We start from the raw sequence: 20,000 nt of genomic DNA, 5'->3' as shown, positions 1-20,000 counted from the left end.
CTCAAAACGACTCCCACTGCGAAATGCTGTGAGCTTGTTAGATCTGTTATTTTTGGTGCATGGTACAAAGCAAAGTATACTGCACATCTAAATTGGTGTATAGTGGCGCATCTTAATCTACTGTATTTGTCTGACTTGTGATATCCAATTATCGGTGTGTCTATGCGCGAGTCGTGTGCGTACGAGTGGGTCTATCTGTTTATATCTCGCCAATGTTTAGTGTTTACATTGCACGCGCTTCCAAGCAGGGGTTGAGGAACTTCAAAATTGCTGTCGCCTCTCATACTTATCGTCCGAGTGTTATATGGACGTTTATCTGTGTGCAAGAAAGGATTCCTCTCCTCCGCTGAATCAATCCCTGAACCTGTCTGTGCTGCATCGTCCCCTGCCATGCAGCGGCCTGGCTGGCTGGGATGCAGCACAGCTCAGACACGTTGGTACAGGCAGGTATACAGTATATATACAGTACGGCGCTCTGCACCCCGCGGCGGTTTGGATGCTACAGCAATGCAGCGTGGATGGCACCTCGCTCATCGCACCAGCAGGATATGTGTGTGCGTGTGTGTGTTCGTGTGTGTGTGTGTGTGTGTGTGTGTGTGTGTGTGTACGTGCGTGTAAGAGAGATAAAAACATATGAGAGAGTGTTTGTTGACTATTGCATTGATTTATGTGAAACATGAGCCATGCTTATGCTTGTTATGGGTTTTTAGCACCTGCGTTTGTGTGTGCATGCGCTTGTGTGCATGTGTGTGTGTGTGTGTGTGTGTGTGTGTGTGTGTGTGTGTGTGTGTGTGTGTGTGTGTGTGTGTGTGTGTGTGTGTGTGCGCGTGTGTGTGTGTGTGTGTGTGTGTGGGTGTGTGTGTGGGTGTGCACCATGTTGAGCATATGGGACGGTGTAGCTATATATAGCTTGTGTGACGTCAAAATAAACATGTAATGCTGCATGGTGTGCGCTCCTCTCATATGTATATAAACTATAGCACATCTCTCTCTCTCTCAACACACACACACACACACACACACACACAAACACACACACACACTGTGTCATTGTTATTGTTAGCAAACCTCACCATCTTTGTTGATACAGCTAGCGCACAACAGAACCGTAACAAGCTGTACAAATTAAGGCACACCGTGTGTATAGTGCATATCTTCACTCCCATTCATTTCAATTGCTTTGAGGTTTAATTCATCCATTTCATCAACTGTTGTTTCATCATTACAGTATATGAAAATGTGATGTTTAAGTTTTGGCCCTGCTATGCTTCAATGCCATAATCGCAGATCAAATGAATTTAATTGTAGGGTACTGTGTTTGCATGTTAGGATAGACAACGACGTGCCGGTGCCTCCTGAATACACATGTGCTCTCTCTCTCTCTCTCTCTCTCTCTCTCTCTCTCTCTCTCTCTCACTCTCTCTCGCTCTCTCTCTCTCTCTCTCTCTCTCTCCCTCTCCCTCTCCCTCTCCCTCTCCCTCTCTCTCTCTCTCTCCCTCTCTCTCTCTCTCCCTCTCCCTCTCTCCCCTCACTACGGAAACGTCCCATTACAGTGCACGGCTACATGGGGGAACAATGGAGCGTGGCAAATCCCTCCGCTGTCATTGTGTACTTTACTCGTGAGTGGAGGGGGAGGCTTTGTATTCTGCACATACAGTACTATTTATGTGTAGGGAACGACGCCATGAGACCCCCCTGTTGAGCAGCCATGGATACTAGAGGAGAGGAGAGACAGGAGGGAGATAAGGTTATGTCCCGGGGTCTGGAGAGACAGGAGGGAGATAAGGTTATGTCCCGGGGTCTGCCTCTCCATCTGTCCGTGCGTACTGCTGCCATGGCGACGGCTCCCTGCTATGTGGGTCGCTGGCTCCAACGGGGTGTGTGTAAACGCGTCCACTCCTCGCGGTGCGCGCGTGTGCGTAAGTGAGAGAGAGAACGATGAGCGTGTCACTGTCTGATTATAAAACGATAGAGAGGGAGAGAGAGAGAGGTAGCGAGATACTGTAGGTAGACACGTGTGGACAGGGTGTTTTTCTGCCTGGCTGGAGAGCATTGGCACACCGTTTTTATTCCCTCTGTCGTTGACAGGAGCAGAGCCTGCACCTCCTCCTTTATGTCACTGACTGGTATAGCTCAGCTCCATTCCTCCCTTCCTTCCTCCCTCCCTTCCTCCCTCCCTTACTCCCTCTCTCCTCTCCTCTCGTCTCCTCTTCCCTTCCACTGTCAGTTTTCTCTCCTCGGCTGGTGTGCCATCGATGCCACATGCTGCAATAAGAAAAAAAGAAAACGGTTGCGATCGTTTCTATTTCGATATACTTTTGAGGACAGCAACATTTTAGAACGGCGCTGTATTGTGAGCTTGTGAATTCTGGTTTGCGTCTTTTGGTACAAATGAAATCAGGCATATCATATCCTAACTCCCCAAATCTTGCCAGGATAATTAATTATTGTCCTCAAAATGTCTATTTCTTATATTCTGCTATACATGTGGGGACATTTGAACCTCCCAAGTATAGTAATACTAGTGTACAGTATACACACGCATGCCTGCACACGCGCACGCACCCACGTGCGCACGCGCGCACAGTCGCACACGGTCACGTGAGGGAGGGGATCTGTATTGGATGTAGATGGGATGGGATTGGAGAATTGGTGTTGTATTGTGGTCTCTGTAATGAAACCTTTGATAGGGGTTTGTGCTGTTTCACTCCTGTCAGCACCGACCAATACAGACGCAGCACTGGCACGCACGCTGGCAGGGCCAGGGCGTGTGCATGTGAACACTCCCCCTCGATGATCACAGTGCAATGCTGTTGAGAGTTAATGATTAATCTATGTGTTCGGCCCTGAGATGTTTTAAACACTGGGATTAGCTTAGCTTGCATCCCCCTTTCAGACCTCATCTGCAACACTGTTTGATCTTTGAGCCCTCGGAAACAGGCCCACACACGCACGCATATGCACGGACACGCATATGTGCACGCGCATACACGCACACACATGCACATGCACCCGCACACGGACATGCACACGCACACACACACACACACACACACACACACACACACACACACACACACGCACACACACTGGATGCCATATATACAGCAACCAAAGAAGCAAATATCTGCAAAAATAGCATCTACACAAACTCACAAGGCATTGCATATATGATTGATTGATTGAAATATGTATTAACTAGTTTGTAGAATTACAGTACATTTCAAGCACAAACTCAATACAGAGACTGTTAACTGTGAGTGGACGACCCAATTAAGCATTACACTTGTTTACAACAGGGTCCACATTGTTCAATTAATCAAAACATTTAGAGACATACAAATAGACACTTCTATGTAGTTAAAGAACAGAACAGGAATTCATCATATAGGAAGCAAAAAGGGAAAAGATACATAGAAAGGGGGGATTCAGATTTTACAGAGGCCAGTTTCGAATTGCAGCCATCCGTATGGCAAGTATGGTTTTAACTAGATGTGCCACGCTCACTGGATCACAACGATAAGAGTTGTTTGTTTTCCACCTCGGCATCCCCCGCGAGTGCTCCGCGGGGGTGCGGGGCAAGGCTGTTATTTTTTGATAATTAAGACTTTTGTTTGGATTAAATATTAATCCCTGCTGGAGACCCTGTCTGCGTGCATCTATATTAGGCTCTGGCCCGGAGAGGAAGATTAGATCCAGGTCAAAACTACTGACAATCTCTCGTCTCGAAGGAGAGAACACTGAAGGAAAAGAAATACGTCAATTATTTCTCAGCATTATGCGATGCACACCGTGGGAACATACGATATGCATGGGTAGACAGAATCTACAAACAAACACGGATGTCTAACAGCGTGAGGCGCACCGGTGGGCTAGTTTGCAGTCGAGATGCAGGTCAAGGGCACGTTTTGCACGCACAGCTGTCAAAATGCGCAATACAAGCTCATTTCAAATTCCATTGTGGACAAAGAAACACACGTAAAGGATGCAGCAGTTAAGGTCTCACAGAGTACAGTATGTGTATGTACACTAAGTACATATACACACAACCTGTGAATTATGCATGTATACACTTATTCATGAGAATGACAAGTGGGTAAAGCGTCTCGCGTCGTTGACTCTTTAGCGACTCTTCCTTTCTTCTCAATGTGTCTGTATTCAAACAGTAATGTGTTCGTCGGGCGTGTAAAGGGTCTGTCACACAACCGAGCGCTTTTCAATTTGTGAAACATGCTGGCTCGTCTGCGACACAGCTCTCTCTCTCTCTCTCTCTCTCTCTCTCTTTCTCTCTCTCTCCGTGTAACATTTACATGAAGTGGCCCAATTTGTTTATCCATATATCCGTCACGATTGACATGTTGTCAAGACAAGTGTCATTAGTATAACCGTGGCTTCTAATTGCCTCCTTGTCCGGCTTGAGGTTGACGGAGCCGTGAGGCCTGGCATGTCCTACATGGAGGACTCCTGCGGGCGGGTTGGCTATGACGGCCTTATCGCCGGGAGAGTTTCCATATGAGTGGCCAGCCGAGCGTGATTGACGTGACGGAGAGGAGAGGAGAGGAGAGGGGAGGGGAGAGGAGAGGAGAGGAGAGGAGAGGAGAGGAGAGGAGAGGAGAGGAGAGGAGAGGAGATGAGAGGAGAGGAGAGGAGAGGAGAGGAGAGGAGAGGAGAGGAGAGGAGAGGAGAGGAGAGGAGAGGAGAGGAGAGGAGAGGAGAGGAGAGGAGAGGAGAGGAGAGGAGAGGAGAGGAGAGGAGAGGAGAGGAGAGGAGAGGAGAGGAGAGGAGAGGAGAGGAGATGGGCACAAAAAACACTCCTTGGGCTAAAATCATCACAAATGTGATGATGTCAGCACATTTGTGGCTATGGTCGTTTTTTGTGGCTATGGCCGTTTTTAGCCCAATGAGTGTGTTTTTTTTGGCAAAACTAATGCTTGGAATGGATTCAGCATCATGAAAAACCCCTAGTTTGATGTTACATAAAGCATGATGACATTTTTATTATAATGTTTTGCCTTCTATAGGTTGTTAATGGTATGGTCACATATTATGTCAATTATGAAAATTGCTCAACATATGCAAGTTAGAATCCGGCAGTTTCTACATGCTGGGGACCCGTACTCAACATTTCTAACATAAAACCTTGGTGTACTCAACATAGACATTATAGACTAGTACAGCAATGCACTGATATGCAACATAAAGGGAAATACCACTCATTGCAAGCCAAAGAGTACACCTTTGTGATGTCACTGATCACATGACCCCAAATTCTAGACCTCCAGTTTTGTAAACGAGATGGTTCATCTCAAGGGATTAAAAACATTTCAGACAAGAAACCTGCACTGAAGGAAATGAAGAAAACCTTATATTTTTAAAACAATGCAATACTGCCTCATCAAAGTTGGTATTGTGACTTTATATATTGTCAAATACTTGCATGAGAGGGGGAGAGGTGATGGAGTTAGCTGCTTTAGCAAACAGTTCCGGAGTCTAATGGAGTTAAGGGCTTTTTACTACTTTATATGGTTTCAATTCTTTTTTTAACCAACACTCAGACATAAAGGGTGTTCAATAGCACTAATTCACTAATTCATGGTGTGTGCGTGCATGGGTCTCTCTCTGCAGGGTATGGAATGCACCACAGTGTGTATAAAAGATCATAGAAAGAATGTACACACCCGTTCGTGTACTCTGGCACACAACGCACAAACAACACACAACAATCAACTGAAAAGCATGCATCTATAATTCAGCCCCTTGGCTGTGCTCGAGCTCGCTGTCCTTGAGTGACTTCACATTATAGGATTTTCACGTACGTACGTACGTATTCACACGCGCACGAAGCACACACACACACACACACACACACACACACACACAACACACACACACACACACACACATACACACACACACACACACACACACACACATAAGGGCCGTGCCGCTGTAGCTCCCACAGGCGTGCTTCATCATCAGAGAGGTTTCACAGTTTCCTTGTCCCAGGTATACAAGTCTTATATTTTCAGGATGTAGCCCCGTCGCCTGGCTGAGTGCCGTTTCACCGCAGGGCTGTAAAAATGGCGCTCGGCTCCGTCACAGACCACTGGGGTTGGACATGTAGCAGTAGCTGCTGCAGAATACTTTGGAAATAAATCTACTATACAGCATTTTACAGAGCAATTCTCTGTCTTCTGATGACACAACGAGAGAAGAGTGTGTGTGTGTGTGTGTGTGTGTGTGTGTGTGTGTGTGTGTGGGAGTGGGTTTCAGTTGAACTCAGACACGGGGGCAATAACTGCTGCATGAATGTCCTTCCTGCCTGATCATGAGGTCACGGCTGGAATGATGATGGTCCTCCGTATTGATTGGCTGAAAACCATGAGTCAGAGCTCTGGCCATTTCAGACGGGGCTGAGCACTGCTGGCAGTGCATGGAGCTGCACTGGGAAGCCGTATTTCTGCGGCCTCGTAAACACACACACACACACACACACACACAGCCTGAGGCCGTGCCAAACCTGCCCAGCCTGCTCCTACGAGCACGGGGACACAATGGAAGGTTGCCACTGCTAAGAAAAGGTCTTATCCGCTGTGCAGCTTTGTATTATTTTTGCCTTTTGTTTTGGGTTGGACTGTAGGCATTGTGCCTCTTCAAAAGGCTCTGGGAAGTTGCATCCTTTGCAGAAATGTCACTGCTTTCACACGTTCGAGCAGGACCTGCTGACTGAGTTAATTGGCCCCTTCCAGGCTGGACGCCAGAGAAAACGTTGGCGCTTTGTGTTTATGAAAAATCACAGAAGTTGGACATCAAGGTTTGTAGATGCGGACCATCACAACTTGGATTTTGTAATTTTGTAGTACATATATCTGAGAATGTTGTACTGTATTGTTTACTGTTCTGTGCCTATCTGAATGTACTATAGCAATGGTGAGGTGCAACGCATCAGTTGGGTTGCCCCTACAGAACCCCCTGTTTAACAATCAGGAGTATTCCTTCCCCTGCTTTAACAGTGGACTGTTTCTGCCCATAATCATGCGTGTCAGCCAGGCAATATCTACAGGCCACAGTTGCTGCCCAGTGCTGCCATGTGGCTGTGTTTCTTTCATATTTTTCCAAAATGAAACCGTCTGGATTTCGTCTCAGACAGACAGTCCCTGCAGCTGTCCTCTCCGAAGTTTAATCTCTGGGACATTTAGACACATTGGTGTCTCGGGTCAGAGTGAGTCCTGTCTTCATAAAAGCAGACTTAGCAGATGTTGATAGTAAATTCTCTGGCTTGTAGCCCTGAGGTGAGTTAATCACTCATTTTAATCCTCTACACCAAATCCTCTACTTACTGAAAATAGTAGACTCATAAGCTCGTAGATCTTCTATTTTTGATGAATGTTCACCTACTTTTAATGTTTGTGTATTATGACTTGCCCAGGCATGCTGCTGACATGCTGCTGCTTTGCCTGGAAAGGAGCCAGCTTAGGTGGTTCAGGCATTAGGTTAGCTAATAGGATGCATCTCAGGCGTCTCCCTAGGGAGGTCCTCGAGGCACGTCCCACTGGCAGACCAAGGCGCAGATGGAGGGATCATATGGACTCACTGGCCTTTGAACACCTCGGGATTCCCCAGGAGGAAGTTACTAATGTTGCTCTGGAGAGGGAAGTCTGGAGCTCTCTGGTGGAGCTGTTGCCCCCACGACCTGACTACGGATAAGCGGTTGAAGATGGATGGATGGATGGATGAAAGGATGGATGGACACGCCTGTTCCTGTGGCTAAAACTCCAGGAATACTTTTGCCCCAAATTTCCTCTTCAGATCCTTCCCCTCCTCGCTTGTACTGTGCCAGGTGACGTAGCCTACCGCACCTATAGCTTGCTGTTGCGCACACCCACGCACTGTGCCAGGTGATGTAGCCTACCACACCTATAGCGTGCTGTTGCGCGCACACACCCACGCACATTTTCTGCACGCGTTCTCCACTGCTGAAAACTGGCTGCGGGCTACCCCAGCAGGGTTCTTCCTTCTCCAGCGTGACAGGTGGCGCAGAGTGCAGGAAGTAAGAGGCTGGCAACAACGTGAGGTACTCTGCTTTGGATCAGTAAGAGAAGAACCCTGGGGGATAGAGAGAAGAACTTAGAAGTTAGAACAACATCTTAAAGATGGAGGGCCGTGACTTTAAGTTGCACTACAGAGGCAGAGAGAAATTGTCCCCAATTGACACTCAACTGTCAACTCAACTTGGCACCTCACAAGTTTACAGAGGTATAAAATAATGCATGAAATGATTGTGCAGAAGATTCCTCCAAATAAATAATGAGTGAAGGGGGAAAAAAACATCAAATATAAAAACAAATAGTCATAAAGTGTTTGATGATGTTCTGCAGTGCAAATTAAAACCACAGTCATGCTGACTGCATTGGATACAATGAATACACTGAAATGTATATGTGCGCACACATACAGTATGTGAAGTTGTATATGTTCTGTCCTCACTTATAGGCTGACCATGTGGCATAATAGTTGTCCTCGGGAGAGCAGAGTGAGTATTTGGGTTAGGTTTGGGAGGATAATCCACTCGCCCCTAAAGAGGATTGGATAATCTCACAGGCTTTGATGTGAGGTGGCGTTTAAGAAAACACTCAACCCCCGCTGCGGTCTCACCCAGCAGCATCCTGGGTAATTGTTGTGCCAGAGACAGCGAGTTGGGAAGGTGTCAGGGGGGTGAATGGCATGGTTGTTTGTGTGTTTGTTGTTTGTTTGGTTCCACCCCGCCCCCCAACCCTTTAATCCTGTGGCTCGGAGACGCTACGATGTGATCATCGAGCGTGCTCCAATGCAGGCCGGCATGCTGCCGCGCTAATGAGCACTCTTTGAGCCTTTGGCACTTACTCCCGCAACACAAATCCTGTGTTTACATCCAGCGGGGGGTCGGGAAAACAGCTCTAAGCACAGAGAAAAACATATTGTTTGTTATGGTGGGTCAGGGTGGGCTGGGCGCAGGGTGGTGGGGGCCAGCAATGAGCATCTGTGATCAGAGAGGCTCATTCCTTGAAGATGCAAGAACTTTGACAGAATTTGTGTTTGACTACTTGTGGCATAGTGTGTGGTTAGGCATGCAGGCACATATTTGTGCATTTGAATGTGTAGCTGCAGGTGTGTGTGTGTGTGTGTGTGTGTGTGTGTGTGTGTGTGTGTGTGTGTGTGTGTGTGCGTGTGCGTGTGCGTGTGCGTGTGCGTGTGCGTGTGCGTGTGCGTGTGCGTGTGTGTGTGTGTGCGTGTGTGTAACCGTTCCCAGGTGTATCGCCTCCATTGTCCCCTCTGATCTGGCACCCCGCCAGGGCCCCATGACCACCCAGCGTGAGCGTTTGGGACACAGGGGTCATTGTCGCCGCTCCCCCTACCTCTCTTAAGCTCCAGCGGCGGAGCCCCTGGTCTGGGTTCGTCAGCACGGCCATTAAAACTTTAAGCGGCTGAGATGGGGCTAAGTGGCTGCTCTTATCCCCGGGAGGAGGCAGCTTCTAATTAAGGAGAGACAAAGGCCTTTAATAAACTCCGCCGCACGCAAAACAATGCCTGGTGTCTCAGTGATTAAGTGCAACAGCGGTGCTCCGGCTCATTCGGAGGTGGCTCCGGTTGCATTCTGATAACGTAACGCAGGGCCTTGTGTCATGAAGAGGCAGAACTGCTGTGCCCAACGGCTACAGCCACGTCCAAGCCAAATGTGTGATCGATGAGCAAGTCACTCGGAAGCCAAAACTATTGATTTGTGGCATCGATTACAAAGTCGGTGTCCAGGTTCATGCGCAGCATCAGGAGCTGCTAATGCGCATTTTGTTTGATTATTATTCAATGCATCAGTGTTATAGATTAGGGGTGCAACGGTTAAATTAACTAATCAATTGTAGCCTACGACAAAGTGTAAAATAGGATTTAAGTGGTTGCAGGCTAATCGATTTAGTCGATTATCTCTTCAAATCTATTAGAATTTACTTCATTTGATTTTCCTTTGGATCTCAAGAATCTCAGAATTCTTTGAAAGGACCGGATGAATGTAACAAGATCTGGGATGAAGTCAAAGAGCATTTTATATAAAGGAGTCTCACAGCGTCTACATAGGTGGCCAGATATTACAACCTGCAGACAGACAGACAGACAGACAGACAGACAGACAGACAGACAGACAGACAGACAGACAGACAGACAGACAGACAGACAGACAGACAGACAGACAGACAGACAGACAGACAGACAGACAGACAGACAGACAGACAGACAGACAGACAGACAGATATATGCAGGCAGATATATGCAGGCATGCAGCTCCCGCCAGGAGAAGACTCCCAATATGTGTGGGCCAGTGTTTATATTAATACGGTCAGATATTTGACCAGGATTAAGGGGAACCTGCGTGCGGGGTGGTCCGTGAGATGTACCTGACTGAATGGAGCTGTATTCAGCACTGTCTGAACGGCACCACTGACTGTGGTTTTGCCATTTTTTCCACTAGGAGTGGTGGAATAGAGGAATGTTGTCTCAGGCTTAAATTCCATAATGTCAGCTACCGTACATACACGAGTAGACCCAATAACCATCTCAGTCCAACGTAGTATTATAAGGCAGTGGTTTTCAAAGATGTTCATGTCAAGGACCCCCAAATAGCTGACCCGGGTTTGGGTCATAGTCTGCTCCTCAGCCATTGGACATTGACTGTTAGACATTTATCTTCTGTTGTTTCCTATTCCTATGTATCGGTTCTTATTTTGTAGTAGTGTTTTTGTGCTTCCTGCATGACCTTTTACCTGTCTTGTCTCTCCACCCCGATTGTTCACCCGTATCACCTGTGTCCTGTTTTCCAAAGCAAACCTTTGTGTTGCTTGTAATTTCAGTTCACCTGTATTAGGTCCCTGTCTATAGGCCTATACCCTCCCACTGTTTTCATATTTCTCGTCAGTCTGTCTGTAAACCTAAGCTGGTGTGAGTCTGGGTTGAACTGCTATTTTCACTACTTCCTTAAAATTGTTTTTCCTAATGTATAGAATTTATTTGATTTCTGTGTGTGGAGTGTGGGGGTGGGAGGGTGTTGGGCCTCCACAGACACAGAAATCAAAGAAATTCCATGCATGCAGGAGCCAAAACGTTACAGAGGCTGTGCATTAATGTAGTTTATGCGTCTATGTCACAAACTACCACCACGAGCAAGCCCTGTGCATCGAGCCCATTGGTTGAGGCTGTACCAGAGTTGGCCCTTTGCATCGAGCCCATTGGTCGAGGCTGTACCAGAGTTGGCCCTTTGCATCGAGCCCATTGGTCGAGGCTGTACCAGAGTTGGCCGCTTGGCCTATAACCTGTCTGTTCGCTCACTTGTTGTACTCTATAAAGTACATGAATAGATCATGATATACAGAACATGGTGTTAGACGTGACGAATCCCTCACAGCACTCAGCCCTGAAACAAGTGGGCGTTTGCAGAGTAACGTATTGTATTACAAAGGGCGTTCCTGATGCCCGAGGTTCAATTAATTTGGATCAACCACGGATCCAACATGCACTGCTCCGCACCAGTATATATACGCCAGCTTTAATTCCCCTAATTGATGGTGAGTGACGTGAGGGGAGCGTCTTCCAGCCTCCAGCACTGCAGCACTATGTGGCACACCCACCAACACTCACGCACGCAAACACGGCACGCGCACACACGCGCGCACACACACACACACACACGCTCCCTCCCTCCACCGCTGATTGAAATATCGCTCTGTGCAACCACTTCTCTCAGCTAAGTGGTGGATTGCTGCATCGACATGCTTGATAGCCCTCAATTTACTAACTCTGAATTAACAACAGGATCACCCGCAGTGACACAAACACACACGCACGCACGCATGCGCACACATACACACACACACACACACACACACACACACACACACACACACACACACACACACACACACACACAGATATGTCAAAGAAGCTGCAGGCTGCGATCGATTGGGGTTCGTGTTTGGCGTTTGTATCTAACAGACAGAGAGACCGGGGGCTTCAAAGCGAGACTGATGTATGCGTCGTTGTTCGACTGTGTATTGTGTGCCGAACATAGACAAGCCCACACTGCTCGTTGGATTTGTGATGCGGTGTGCGCTTGTAGATCGGCTATATATTTGCTGTGTATAACACCGTCATGCTACGAAGCGCATGCACCAAGCTTTACTGTACATGCCAGTGGAAGATGAAACGTCTTGGTCCAGAGGTGCATTGGTCCATGGGCCGCTCTGACAGCTCTGTTATTGAGACAGAATGGTGCTTCTAGTGCAGAGGCCCCCCGGGGGGTCCTGGGTGGCCTCGCTTCCACCCAGATGGATCTTGTGTTTTTGTCGGTGGCTCAGGGGCGCCGCATGGCTCCGTGTCAGTGCACAGTTATCGAACAGTTTCTGATTTTGTGTTGCTTCTATCTGGGCCTAGTGCCTGCATGTCTATTGGCCACCATTTTACTTCAACCACTTGAGCCCGATATGCTTTTTCACAAAAATAGTTGATCTACAAGCTCACAATAATATTTTATTGTGAGCTTGTACAATGTATATACATTGTGATTTGGGATATTTTTGAGAACTAGAACTATAGCCTGATTAGCCTCTACACTAGATTTGCTGTAATGCCATGGCCAATGAAATCCGGATGATTTGTGAAAATGCGGTCACACTTTTTGTGATGTCCACCCACCCACCAAATTTTGATATTATGTTGAAATTCTTTGGAATAAAAAAGAAATAAGACAAATTTCAACAAAAAGGCCTAAATAGACACACCAGGTTGAACGGGTAGGCCTATAGCTTTTACTTTAGCCTGTTGTTGCTGTTGCCCCTTGGCGTCCATGGAACACAGACACACACACAGACACCCATCCGTCCCGACCGGTGGTCTTCTCTGTCCAGTGTGACTGCTCTGTGTTGAGGCTGTGCCTGCCTGGGCTCCATCCAGCTCATTAAAACCCAGTTAATGTTTTTACGCTGATGGCTCCGCAGAGACACCCGGAGAAGGCAGGCAGGCGGCCGGCCGTTCCTCCCTGCCGCTCGCGAAGGCTCGCCACACAATCCCTTTATGACTTACAGATGGAGGAATACAATGTCGTCACTGTTGGCTGGAAAACTTGTATGTCCAAAATCGTTTTTTTCAGGAAATGGGGGGGGGGGGGGGGGGGGGGGGGGAATAACAGTGCCGTTATTATTTAGTTCTTGGTTAATACTTTTCATTGGTTCAATGTTTATAAAACCCACAGTCACAGACACACTTAACGCCTTTCATTTTCTCAGACCGAAAATAGCACTTCTATGAGCTCACAAAGCAGTGAGCGGCTAAGCGACACACGTTTTGCGCAAAAAAGGTTTAACTTTGGTGATACAAGGTTTCTGCCAGACAGCAACGTGACTATATCCTCTGTGGGAACACTTTCACTTCACGCACAAACAAACTCGATCCGATGCGAGAAACACCCCCCCCCCCCCACCACCCAGAGGGGTTGGGGAGTGGTGGTGCACTCCGCGTGCCAATGTTTGCCTGTGCGTTTCCCCCAGAGGCATTGCTGTGTATGCAGTGGAATGTGGGGGGGGGGAGGGGGAGACAGAATTGTTTTTGTTTTTTGGGGTTTTTTACGTAATGTTTTGTTTAGTTCAGTTTTGCTGCTTCACATTCTGGTGTTTTGTCGTTTTGTACTCTCCTCTGTCTCTCCTCCCTCCACACATGCTGTCATGAATACTCACGTGTGTTGGCTCAGTGTTAGCCCCTCTCGGAACCCTCCGTAAAGCTTTTCTGAAATTTGGATGTCACTTTACGTAGGGTCCCTGAAATGATAGAACGCGGAAATAAATATCGTCGGATACGTCGTGTCTGCATCGTTTGACGGCTTCTTTTCGTTTGAGTTATTCTGAATGTGTCAACTATAAGTACCTATACATACCGCTGCGAATTCTCCTGTGCCGCGGAAGCCGTTAAGTATTTTTAATCTTTGTTTGACCGATTTGGTCGCTTTGATTCTTCTTGTTTATTTACCGTTTATTGTACCGCCTCCCGATGTGCGGTTGGCTTGTGCATGGCTACGTTCCTGCCTCTGATCTGCTCTGTCATAGCTATAGCCACTAGCTAGCCAGATAGGCGGTACAATGAGGTGTCAATAAATAAGGAAGGAAGAGAAGAATCAAAGCGACCAAATCGGTCAAACAAAGATTCAAAATACTTAACGGCTTCCGCGCCACAGGAGATATTCGCAGCGGTATTTATAGGTACTTATACTGTAGTTCACACATTCAGAAGCCCTCAGACGAACAAAAGCCCTCAAAGAGCGCAGAAGGACATATCCGAAGGTATTTATGTTTATTTATGTGTGCGTACCCGGTGGCAGGGTGGAGGTGGAATAGGACCCCATGCTATCTGGGTCTCAAAAATGTCAGAAACTTCAGTACCATTGAGTTCTGACTTGTAGGGCTAGCTCAGAGTGACTTCCAGCATGTTGTTACAGATACTGTCACACAGCGCCGGGCATGAGAGGAATGCTGACCAGCAGCTGAGAGCACCATATAGGCAACACGGGAACCCCTTCAGCTAAATGCTCTGTTTGCCTTTGGGTGCTTCGTTTTTGTACCCAAAAGTGAAAGCCGTTAAAACCCATTCTGACCTGAGATCAGATTCTAAAAATGTCTTCTACATCCTGACAGTTTTCTGAAAAAGCTATGTTTCTATGTCAGTCTTTCTTCGATTAAAAAAAAAAATAGCAGACCTGCAAGCTCGTAGCGCGCCACAGGGTGGCGCGCTATGAGCTTGTAGATCTGCTATTTTTAAATAGCTAAAGCATAACATAATGCTAACACCAAAAGGGGTTCCCGCCCAGAATGGATTAAATAGATTCAGAAGAAACAGAAACTGTCATGATTCCCAACATTACTGTAGCCTACCACTATTTATTTATTGGTTTTACGGTAGGGCTAAAGCCTGATTTATATGTACTAGTAGGCCTACTGCTATTGTGGGGAAGCTTTTGCCGAAAATAGCCGATCGATCGCCAAGCTCACAAAGCCTTCCCCACAGTACGTATTCTGGGGTTTAAGTTGTTAAGTAGCCTATACAGTAGCAAGCAAAAAAACTTCTAAACTGAGTATACTTGAGTAGTTACTTGAGTATACTATTTACATTTATTGATACATCTCAGAGGCAAATATTGTAGCCTACATTTTAGTTACTTTGAAGATACATTTTCGGGCCTGTTGAGAATGATGGATGGGGAAGGATCAACACATGGAATGACATATATCCATATGGAGATCTAAGGGTTTGAGGTCAGATGTAGAGTAGAGTTGCTAATATTGATAACATAGATGACAGAGATCTATAAGGGCTTAATTGCGACAGCAAGTCGCATTTACTATGATATCAGGCATCTCTTCTCCATCCCTGATGATGTCACGTGATGTCACGAGACCTGGGCACCATATATGAGGGCTTTTCCCATATGGGGATTTTCAGTGATACTGTACATACATTGACAGACAAAAATGTCCGATTTCATAGTAAATGCGACCTGAGGTCGCAACAAAACCACTAATAAGCCATATTATATACTTTGGCTAATCGAAAATATCGTTTGTTTTTAAGACGACAAACATGTCATACAATTTTCTTTTTTCACAATGACAATGACAAAAAACAACATTTAGTTAGTGTTAGTGTTAGTGTTAGTTAGTGATGTTAATAAAGATATAAAGGAGCTCCGTATTGTCTCATAATGTTGCTGGTTTCCTCCTTATACATTGTATAAAATCTTTTCAGCAGAGAGTTTTCAGATTTCCAGTTTTGAAGAATAATGCTTTTCCCAGCTGTGCCAGCCAGCAAAATAAAGTATTTATAAACTTAATGCGAGGCTCTGTATGTCTCCCAACATCCAAATCCTCGGGTCTATTTATTTCACACTCTACTATCTCTGAAGTTATAACTATATTTCCCTCCAAGTATGGACAGCTCCACAGCGTATGAAGTGAAGTAAATAATTATAATACGTTCTATTAAAAACGTTCTGCATAATAATGAGGAGTGCATTCTGAAACCAATACTTTTTGTCACGTTCTGGTGGTGTGGTGAGGACCCAAATGCAGCAAGGCAGGCATAGTTCAAAATCCAATATTGGGGATTTATTACAAAAACTGAGAAAACATCACAATCACAACTAACACTGAACATGAAGTGACACCAAAACAATGACTGGACAAGGACTGACTGGGGGAAAAGACTGATATACACAAGAGGGCTGATTAGTGATTACAACATGAGAAACACCTGGGGAAGACAACATAGAACCAAAACAACTAGAACATAACATAGAAATACAAGAGCTAGACAGGCAATGTCTGTGACTGTGACACTTTTGTAGGGTTAGGGTCTTTCTACATGGTGTTTCTACCCTCACCTCGGTGGCCATGACATTGTCCTTGTTCACTGTGTTTCACAGAGGAACAAATATCAATCAGCTTGATGTAATGGTGGCCATAAACCATTATATGGCGTGTCAGACACACCAAATGCATTCTGGGAACTGTAGGAACACAGTTAACCATAGACATATCAGTTAACAGCCAAAAGAGAGAGAAAAGGGGAATGTGTGGACTGCGATAACCATCAACAATCAACTTAAAATCACATCAGCAGTGTGAGCTCTTGTGGCTCTGTTGTACGGGATTAGAGTGATAGAGAGATATTGCTGTCATGGCTTTGTGAAAAGTGTTGAGGTCTGCGTGTGTCTCTCTCTGGGTGTCTGTGTGCGTGCGTGCGTGCATGCATACGTACGTGCGTGCGTGCGTGCGTGCGTGCGTGCGTGCGTGCGTGCGTGGCATCCGCTGGGCAAAAGGTATAGATCAGCATGGAGAAGCAGCCTCAGGCGTGAGCAGCTCCAGTCAGTCAGCCCACATCAAGCAGACTAGGTCCACACAGATGCTGAGCTGTCTTTCCACTGCATCTCGCCACGGCTGCTGCCAACCATTCTGTCTCACTCTCTTCGTCTCCCTGCACCGCAGAGCAGCAGCAGTCACCGCTGACGGGCTGTACGTGCACATTCTGTGTGAAACTGCTGCGTTCAGTGCGGCCACGTCTGTTTTTGTTGTTTATTTCATGGCGATTTTTTGGGTTGAAATTCAGAGTAAATGAAAGGTCAATCCTCCAGTCGGGTCGGTGGTAACGCCCCCTCGTCCTCAGTATTAGCTTGTAAACAATGTAAAGCGATAGTGGTTTGGCTCTGTGACTAATTCCACATATTCTTATGTATTATTTTTTCCACTCTTCGCATTATATTAATTTATATTATATTGTGACTTTCTGCGCCTACACAGTTTCATTGTGATTTTGATTTTGTAATTGCTTTTCGCTGAGCTTTGCTTTCCCTTTGGGGTTTTTATTGAGATCATCTTTTTCACTGTAAGCCTCTTTCATATTGCCCCCTTTCATTATGATATTTCATTATAATATTCATTATGACATTTCATCATGAGCCCTATTCCATTACAAGCCCTTGTTTTATCTCACCATGCACAGCACCAAATAAACTTCCTCCCCTTTTCATTCAGCTAATCCAGTTCCTTCCTTGACTACAATTTCCATAATGCTTTGGTGCACTGCTCCTCCTTGTGGATAGGGGAGGGCTGTCTTACTGAGACAACATGTAGTCCAGGAAGTAAGTGAGCCCAGTGTCCATGACATCAGAAACACTGGGCTCACTGCTAAAGTCTATAATATCTAAAACCACATAAAGACCCCCAGGAAAGTGTTCTAAATCTTCTAAGCACCATTAACATATATCTTTTTGCAAAAAGGGTGAAGTTTCCTTTTAGCTCTGCTGCATGTTTTGGTGTGTTGCAACTTTAAGCTAGGAGTTAGGAGTTTAACTATACTTGAACCCCCCCAGCATCCATATTCCTCAGGGAACATTAGCCCAAAATAGTAGATATAGATGTTCAAATGGGGGTCAGCGGCTTAATATGGTCTCTGTCGGGATGGAAAACTCATATGTCCAAAACTGTTACTTTTCAGGATTCAAACTAAAACATAGCAAAAGTAGAAGATCGACAAGCTCAAAATGGTTTGAGCTTGTAGATCTGCTACTTTTGATGCTTTTGTGTGAGCTGTATAGGGCACAAAAATATGGAGATAAAAGGTTTCTGCCCGACATACTGTATAGGAGTCTATAACTGGTTGTGTTGTGTTGTGTTGTGTTGTGTTGTGTTGTGTTGTGTTGTGTTGTGTTGTGTTGTGTTGTGTTGTGTTGTGTTGTGTTGTGTTGTGTTGTGTTGTAGAGGGAGTGTGTAGTGTTGTAGAGGGTCTATTATAATATGTTGTGTTGTAGAGGGCCTATAGTATAACATGTTGTGCTGTAGACACAGACAGTGGCCTTGTGGTTTGAGTGTCCGCCCTGACCTGGGAGGTCAAAGACTGTCAAAATGGGACCCAATGGCCAATGCCTCCCTGCTTGGCACTCAGCATCAATGGATTGTATTTGGGGTCAAATCAACTAATGATTCCCGAGCGTAGCGCACGCTGTGGCTCACCGCTCCAAGAGATGGGTCAAATGCGGAGAACAAATGTCACTGCGGTAACGTGTGTGACTAATCGTATGACTTTGACTTTGAGGATCTATAGGACTATAACATGATTTTGTTGTTTTTCAGGTGTAAAGGAGCGTCTCACTATGGGCTGTCAGCGGACAGGAAGCGGCGCTCCCAGGAGGGAGACTGCACCGACAGCACATCAGAGCTCACCGTGGCCACGCTGCCTGACGGAGGCCCCGCCTCCGCCGCCGTGGCCCTCCTATCGGACGACCCAGGCCTGGTCAACCCCGCCTTCGACCCCAGCATGGAGGACCAGCACAGCCACTCGGGCAGCACCACCAGCCTGGCGGCCCGCAGCACCTCCAAGAAGAGTGAGTGTGAGTGTGCGAACGAGCAGCCGCTTGTGTGCATAAGTGTGTGTACAGTGTGTGTTTTTGTGTGTGCGTTTTTGTGTGTGTGTGTGTGTGTGTGTGTGTGTGTGTGTGTGTGTGTGTGTGTGTGTGTGTGTGTGTGTGTGTGTGTGTGTGTGTGTGTGTGTGTGTGTGTGTGTGTGTGTGTGCTGTTGTGTTAGAGTGACAGAATGTAAATGGATAGCGTGAGTAGGCTAGAGGTGTGTGTGTGTGTGTGTGGGCCTGTGCTGTTGTGTTAGAGTGACAGAATGTAAATGGTTAGCGTGAGTAGGCTAGAGCTGTGTGTGAGTGTGTGTGTGTGTGTGTGTGTGTGTGTGTGTGTGTGTGTGTGTGTGTGTGTGTGTGTGTGTGTGTGTGTGTGTGTGTGTGTGTGTGCGTGTGTGCGTGTGTGTGCGCCTGTGCTGTTGTGTTAGAGTGACAGAATGTAAATGGATAGTGTGAGTAGAAGCCTAGCTGTGAAGGCTCCCGTTGCAGTAGCAGCGCTGCTCGGCCACAGCGGCTCGCGGTCACACAGACGTTAACAACTCCGCCTAGCCGGAGGCTCTTAGCAGCGCCCTCCCCAATACAGCCTTTGTTCTGCCTAATGACCTCTGATAGAAATCCCATTAGCCAATTAGCTTTACTGCCCTGTTTTCTTTCGGCGATCTATAAAAATCACCCCGCAGTTGATAGGAAAGCGAGAGAGAGAGAGAGAGAGAGAGAGAGAGAGTGGGGGGGGGGGGGGGGGCTGGTAGGCTGATTACACTATCGTTGTTGTCGGGTGGAAACCTTTTATTTCCATAATTATTTCAAATTTTTATGTTTTTGTTTTGATAACTGAATGCCCTGTTTCGGCAATATACATCGGTGATACACAAATAGCTGATTACAAGCTCGCAGTGCATTGCAATTTTCTAAGCGAAAGTGAAATTGGTTTCATTAAGTGTTTGTGCATGGGTTTTACAATTACGGAACCAATGAAACATATTAACAAGAGCTCGTGACTGAATTATAATTGGATTCAGGTTCATTCTTC

General features: G+C 46.4%; 1 protein-coding gene across 4 annotated transcripts in view; it reads left to right on the top strand.

Annotated features, from left to right (window-relative positions):
- Positions 1-20,000, top strand: part of lnx1 (ligand of numb-protein X 1) — a 71,787-nt gene that overhangs the window by 27,646 nt on the left and 24,141 nt on the right. For 2 of the 4 annotated variants that reach the window (XM_083766486.1, XM_083766488.1), the window contains one exon: positions 18,696-18,946. In XM_083766486.1, the coding sequence (XP_083622612.1) occupies positions 18,696-18,946 (251 nt within the window). Of the gene's footprint in view, positions 1-18,695; positions 18,953-20,000 lie in introns of all 4 variants that reach the window. The other 2 variants (XM_083766485.1, XM_083766487.1) reach the window with 1 other exon arrangement.

Source organism: Protomyctophum parallelum (assembly GCF_964188405.1).
Source record: "Protomyctophum parallelum genome assembly, chromosome: 6".
In the NCBI taxonomy this organism is placed as follows: domain Eukaryota; kingdom Metazoa; phylum Chordata; class Actinopteri; order Myctophiformes; family Myctophidae; genus Protomyctophum; species Protomyctophum parallelum.
Note: the sequence above shows the minus strand (reverse complement) of the source record. Positions and strands in the feature narration are given on the sequence as shown.